At 35.3% G+C, this 7,265-nt stretch overlaps 1 protein-coding gene across 6 annotated transcripts in view; it reads right to left on the bottom strand.

Annotated features, from left to right (window-relative positions):
- Positions 1–4,709: 4,709 nt before the first annotated feature.
- ZPBP (zona pellucida binding protein) overlaps positions 4,710–7,265 on the bottom strand; it is a 58,171-nt gene continuing 55,615 nt past the window's right edge. For all 6 annotated transcript variants that reach the window (XM_019520882.1, XM_019520849.1, XM_019520865.1 and 3 more), the window contains one exon: positions 4,710–6,964. In XM_019520882.1, the coding sequence (XP_019376427.1) occupies positions 6,873–6,964 (92 nt within the window). In that variant the 3' untranslated portion in view covers positions 4,710–6,872. The remainder of the gene's footprint in view (positions 6,965–7,265) is intronic.

Raw genomic sequence — 7,265 nt, 5'->3', positions numbered from 1 at the left:
GGGCTAGGGTGATATTTGGCTGGGGTGTTATGACCCCAGCACTCATTCCTGCCTGGGACAGGGGGTCGGACTTGATCTGTTTAGGTTCCTTCCGACCCTAAGCACTATGAAACTATAAGCTATTCCAAATGTTTCAAAATGTCTTATACAATTATTTAATAATTGGTGAAAGGAACCTAGAAACAGAATGACCTTAACTTAAATGGACCTAAGGAATACCCAGTTACCTAAACTTACCCAGGGATGGCAGCACTCCCTCTCCACAACAACTATGATTGCTTTTCTTGTTGGCAGCCTCAACTGATGCAAAAGGACTGCGAGAGCCTGAGGGCTGTTCTAGTGCTGCTAAGCGAAGTAAAGCCACTTTGGCAATGTCATACGGGGTACATGTAGGGCTTGTGTATAAAAGCTTTAAACTCTTGGGTTGTCAGTTGGGTATCTTGAACCTGCACTCATTCTCTAGCATTTAAAAGATGGGGATAGGAATGCTTCAGATAGGCCAGGGTTTATTCAGTCAATGGAGAAAAGTACATGGATTAAATTTAAAAACGAGGTCACTTGTAACCTGTTCCCTATGTGCCGAGGCCTCAAGTGGAAACACCTTGCATATAGCCTTTCAAGAAGCAGTGGAAAAGAAAAATGAAACTTTACTGAGTACAGAATACAGCTAGAGAGTGAGGACTCCTAAACCTTTTAGAGCAAAATAGAATGTTTTGATGGCCATGTTAAATATCAGCGTGGAAATCTGCATTTATCTAAATCTCACCACCCAGCCAACATAATATTGCTGTTCACATTAAGAAGTTCCTGTTTAACATCCACATTAAAAAATGTAGAATTAAAATCCAACTGCATAGTTTTTAATGAGCAGAGCCCAAAGCGTGTTGAATAGCGCAGACTCCCAGACAGAGTGAGACATCTTCATCTGAGGTTTGAACAAAATAAACAGTAAAGCAATGAAAGCAAGCTCAAGATGTTTCTTGAACAGCCACTTTATTCGTTATTGGAAGTTTAATTTAACTCTTTTCAGTGTGTAAATTCCAACGAGTAAAATGTATTTACTGAAGTGAAAAATGTCAGTTTGCCATTAAATACAAGCCTATGTGTAATATAAGTAATTTAGAAAATACATTTGGTTTACAGATTAATGTATATTGTCCAAAACAGGTAATCTAAAGTGATCTGAGTAACTTTGATGGTTCCTGAATACACTTGTCTTTAAAGGTGATTTGGTCTTTTGGGGGGCAATAGGGGATTTTCCTTCCCTAGCTGTTATCAGAGGCATTTGCATTAATACAGAATTTCTGCTTTTAATTTGCCTGCTTCTTCCCGATTTGAAATCAGAACCAAATTACTCTGCACAATTTTACTGATGTAAGTGGAGTTATAATAGTGGCAAATTGGCCTTTAAGACAGCCTAAGTATCATATGCTTTCAAGTAAGGAATAGGCAATGCATAGTTGTAAAATAAAATTCTAGTGCCTGGGAAAATGCACGTTATGCTAACAATGGGGGGAGCGAAACCAGAAAATGCAAGAAAGAAATGTTGTTCTTAAACACAACTTTAAAATTCCCTCTACTGTGGTCTTTCATGTTGGTTGGAAACTGCTGGTGAATATGGCTAGAAAGGCATTTGGGAAGATTTTTTTTTTATTACTCTATTTAAGCCAAGTAAAATGAATGTTGATGTTTTCCTTTCTAAGTGTTCACGTACAGATTGGAGAAAGAGGATTAGAAACTCAGATGCGTAGAAAATAAGATATAAAGTCAAAGGCTGGTGTAAGAGCAAAAAGAATGAGCAACTGGGGATCAACAAAAGGAAAATTGATACTGGCTTGAGAGTGATAGTGGAAGAAATATAGCAAGCCAAACAAAAAGGAGAAAACTCCCTGAATATGGCTATAGGAGAGTGATGGAGTGGAAGCTACCATAGGCGTAGGAGATAAATGAATGTGGTAAAGGTGGCCCATTTGGAGGAGAGGGCTGTTCCCACAGTACACATTAGAATGAAGGAAAAGGAAAGTCTCATAGAACATGAAGGATGTTGATATGCCAAAAAACGGAGATCAAGCATAAACTGGGAAAATAATAGAAGATTCCCTGCTTTCTGGGAAAAGATCTCCTTGCTTCCAGTTGTGCAATGGAACACAGATTAGGCTTTTATGATAGTAAAATGAAAATAATTAATAGTATCTTTTCATGCAATTATAGTATATATGCCATGATATCTATACCAAATGAATTTTCAAAAGAAATTAATTTAAAAGTCAGGCTGACACCTACCACTGGAATTTCTTTCCTCCTTGCTTCCCATTTCTCTAGCTAGCCAGCATGTTGCCTTGCAAGGCACTCACTACTCTGTTCATATTGTTTCATAAACTAATTACTGTGTTATACTGCCTAGTATTTTATTGAGGGCACAGCGAGGCAAACAGCAATAAACAATGACAGAAAACAGTAGTGTTGCTTTCCATTTTACTATCCATGCATTCAGTTCTTCCATTACTTCTGGGTAAAAAAGGACTTAGATTAAACTTCAAGAAGTTCACTTGTCTGATTCCCCTAAAAAAAAATGAACTGTCCTAACACAAAGGAAGCACTACAAAAGATAAATTGTACATGATCAGGAAAAAATTTATAGCAAGAACCAAACCCACATGAAATGACTATGGAACCCAAGGAAGCAAAATAAAAGCCTTTCATACAGGAAAATTTAGATTAAAGTTCAAAAAAGTCTTGATTGAGAGATTCAGCTATAAATCTGCCTCTTATCAGATTAGGTGGAAACACTGTTATTTGATTGGTGTAATACTACACCGAAAAAAATAAAATATATTATACAAACAATCCTGCATGGGCAGAGTGGTAGAAAACATGAACTAATTAAAGTCTTCAACCTAATGGATCTTTCTGACCTCTATTCCTTCTATATGCTCTCTTTCTCCTCCCCCCACCCCTCCCAAATCCAGCCTCATTCTTGAATGAAAAGTTCTGGGATGCATCAAGAAGATGTAATTGTTTACCTCCTTAGAAGTGATAGGGAAACATTAATAAGTAATATTAGTTTATCTGTAATGGAAATAACCTTATGATAATCAGCTGCAGCTAAATTAACTGAAAAAACATATTCACCTCTGAACTTATCCATTTCTGTTTCCTAATGGCCCATCTGAGGCTAGCAGTTTACTCCTACAACTCTGGATGTTTATACACAAGCTTGGGGAAGGCAGGGATGGGGTGAGGTGCTTTAATTAGAGTGGCTCCAAGAGCCACCCTACCTAAGGTGACTGGAGTGTCTCATGTATCAACATCCCTGTGCTTAAAAATGGCAACAGAGGCACTTTAATTAAAGCTTGTTTGACAAGCTTTAAAGCATCCCCGCCATTTTTAAGCATGGGAATGCTGATATACAAAACCCTGGAGTCTGCTGGAGCGTTGGAGCAGAATTGCTGCTCGTGTATAGGGACCCTCTAATTACTATTATTAGTTCAAAAGAAAAAACTGATACACCAGAAATACATTGCCATAAAAAAGATCTTCCTGATGGAGATATTTAGAATGTCTGTCACAACATGTAGTGACTTACTATTTTCATAAAGTAAACACTGGTAACTCAGGGTAACTACTGAGTTTTTGTCCTTGCATTTGTCAGCCATGTTGATAATGAGCTTGAACAGAATCAACATCTGTAATGTGATCTTCATTTCTATTCCTGCCCCTTCATACTGGATAAAAGGTTCCAGAACAGCATAGAGAAACTCTCTACCAACACCAACTCATGCAGGGCAGAGAATTCGCTCGGTTACAGGCATTACACAAGGCTACTGCATGCCCTTCACAAACCTTATGTGTTTACCTAAATTATTTCACCCACATATAGTAGATGAAATCATGAAAAAGCAGCATAAAGCAAAGACAAGTAATATCATTTCCTGCACAAAGTTGAAAACTGCAAACTAAAGAAACATAATGAGAAAAAATTTTGATGTGTTTATTTTTAAGTGAAAGAAATAAGAAAATAAATTTTCCCTATTTTTACATGCAAAATTTGGATCTTCCAGCTCCACCCAAAATGTGAGAAAGGAGACTATGGAAGATGCAGGTTAAATATCAGTTTTATTGAACATTCACTAGCAGCATATGTGCAAATAGGAAAAACTGACCACATTCTGATTTCGATTAGGTTGAAGTAATCCAAATTAATTTGATTAAATTCAAATCAGTTTTCAGATTAATACTGGTATGACTGAAATTAGACTCTGTCTTGGAGAAAGTAAACATAAAAAAATAACGTGATGTAATGAATGGTTCAGATAAGAAAAAAAATCAGCAGTCTTGTGTGGTGCTTGTGTTTATGGTAGATAAACTACAACCTAGTGAAAGGCCAAGACAAGGCCTACTACACACCTTTTGTTTTGCATAATCTCCTGGTGGCAAGGCTTTGGCCTGGCCTGATGTACTGACTTTTACAAAGTAAGAGGATTAGCAAAATCATTTTTATACTATGCTAGAGTATGTAAACATGTATTAAGAAGCAAATCAGAACTCTTACAAAATATACCAGATCAAACTGAAGCAAACTACTTGAGACTTAAAACTTACCAATTCCTTGCTTATTTGAGCCTGTCCCAAGAAGCTGGTTGGTACTTGTTTTACACCATCCATTCAGTCATGGTATTGTGTAGCAATTACAGTTGTTTGGGTTATGATTTTTTTAAGAATAACAGATTAATAAATATATTAAGTTATCTATACATAAAGTTAACATGCTGATTAATCGTTTGTCTCTGTTACCTTAAAATTAATTGCATTCATTTCAGAGGGGTAATACTGGAATTAATTTGCAGTAGGTACTGTACAAAACTCCATGTGCTTATGTTATTTGGCATGTTTTTACCAGCACAAGTCTACATAATTGCTAAGACAATACTCACTGTTTCCTATGCTTTATCAACCATTGATAAGTCAAACTAATGCTAAGTAATTTAGTGTTATTGTGATTGGCTAATTATGGAGATGACATTGACGTGCAGTGCTTCAAAGTAGTGTAACAGCATTTCCAGTTTGCATCTGTTCATTCCTATTTGCCACATGAAAAGAGAAATAACTAGGATTCAGGCATTTGGTTGATTCAAGTTGAGTGGTGATATCTTAACTTACCACTAAAGTTTTTTTTTCCAACACTGCTTTTTCCCAGCTACTTATTTTAAAATGGCATTTGATAAAAATAGCTATTTTATATATTCTGCTAAATATTAGTTATGCTGTTTATACTAATGTTTCAGCAATAAAAAATGTCATTCTGTTAAATCTTCATTATGGTCTTGCATTTATTCTTGATTATCTACAGGACTCTGATACAAATAAACATGCTTTATAGATAAACTAGCTAAATCTATAAAAAGCATATTAAAACTGTTTTTCAAAACTTTATTTTTGGCACAATTCAAATCAAATCAGAATCTTTATGAAGCCTCAGGCTTCATTTTACATGTAAAAATGTATTAATACGTTGCTAACTAAATTGTTTGATATATACACACTTGTATTTCAATTCTTGATCTCAGAAGGTGTTAATTGGGCAAATACACACATTTAAATCCATGGTTCATTTTTGTGAGATGGGGATTGGAAAATCCCAAGCTCTATTAAACTTCCTACCTGGTGATGAAACAAAATGGCTAGAAAATGCCTTCACTATCAGCTTCTTTTCATACAACTGTAATGAAAATGATAAGAAATATGTGTTCTGTGCTATGCAGGGAATGTGAGCTGAGATAATTTACAAATGAAATGTCCTGAGATCAAGAATTAATTTAATCTTCTCCAAAGGTAACTGCAATACATCCCCTCTTTGAGACTATATATTCAAATAATCCATCTAAAATATTAATAAAAACAAAAAAAATAAAATGAACACTTTTGAAATCCCTTTGAACCAACCTATCCTCCCCCCTCTCCAAAAAAATGAATGGCCAAAATAAATTATCTAAAAACTGGTTTTGCAACACACATAGGGCAAAGTTGAAAAGTCTAAGTTAATAGAGTTTTATAAAACTGTTAAAAATTCCATAGGTACTAGTCTGCAAGTCTCCTGAACAGGTAACAATGAGAAGTTAGGTTATTTTAGCTGCTTTATCATCCAGCAGGGTGTGGCCTGCTAGGAACAAGTAGTAAGAAGGAATGTATTAAGACAACAGGTTAGTCATGAATCTCTTATATACAAGGCTGCCAACTGTAGTCATGTAAAATTAAATAAAAAGTTGAATGGATAATTGTTGGTTTAGAGTAAAGAGACCTTTAAACTCACTTTGGGAATTTCTGGGATTGGCGTAAGTGAAACAGGAAATATGATGACATTATTATCAATTGTTTAATGTGAAATTCTTGTACCTTCTGGGGAGGAATTGCATATGGGTTGATTTTATTACTGTAATTTTTCTTCTGTAAAGAAACACACAAGTAGGTTTTTATGCATGGGATTCTTCTCGTATGCACGACCCTCTGAATGGCTAGTGTGGAGCCTGCGCTGTAACAGAATTTGGACCACAAAATCAATAGACTGAATTATACATAAACGTCTAAGAATTTTTAGAAGGATTTCTTTAGAAACAGGCTATAGCTCATTAAAAAGTGGCTTATAGTGACATGCACATACACTTTAAAAAATAAAACAGTCCCAAATTATAGCAGACCTAAAATACTTTGTTAAAATGGTGAGATGTCACTCATTTTAAAAAACAAATGCCTTCTATGGTTGTAACCAAAAATACCCATACAAGTTGTTAGAATCACTTTATTGATTTTACCAAGTGAAAAAACAATGCACAATAGAGTAGTGAAAAGAGCAAAATACTGCAACTGACATTCTGCTAACATTTTGTTGCTCCATATGTCAAAGTCCTGTTGCACAGAAGACAATGAACTCCTTCACTGGGATTGTATGTTCCTGGGCTACAGATAACTATATGCAGGGAGAGAAAAAGAACAAAGCAAGATTAAGATGCTATGAATTGAATGACTTCTAAAACACTGAATAGATTAGAAATGTTTTTAAATTCTTTTTTGATGTATCATCAACTATTTGGCAAGACGACAATTTTTTCCAGCATCCTAATATTTGACTGTGACATCGTGTTGGAAAATGCATCATATTCTTCTCTTCAGAAAAGTAATTACTGTAGTATGACTTTCCTGGTTGATCTACTCACAGGTAAACTGTTTCACTAATGAAACAATGAGCAGTAACCAACAGACTTCAGCAT

Source organism: Gavialis gangeticus, unplaced genomic scaffold, assembly GCF_001723915.1.
Source record: "Gavialis gangeticus isolate Ggan-Ray unplaced genomic scaffold, GavGan_comp1, whole genome shotgun sequence".
Taxonomy (NCBI): domain Eukaryota; kingdom Metazoa; phylum Chordata; order Crocodylia; family Gavialidae; genus Gavialis; species Gavialis gangeticus.
Note: the sequence above shows the minus strand (reverse complement) of the source record. Positions and strands in the feature narration are given on the sequence as shown.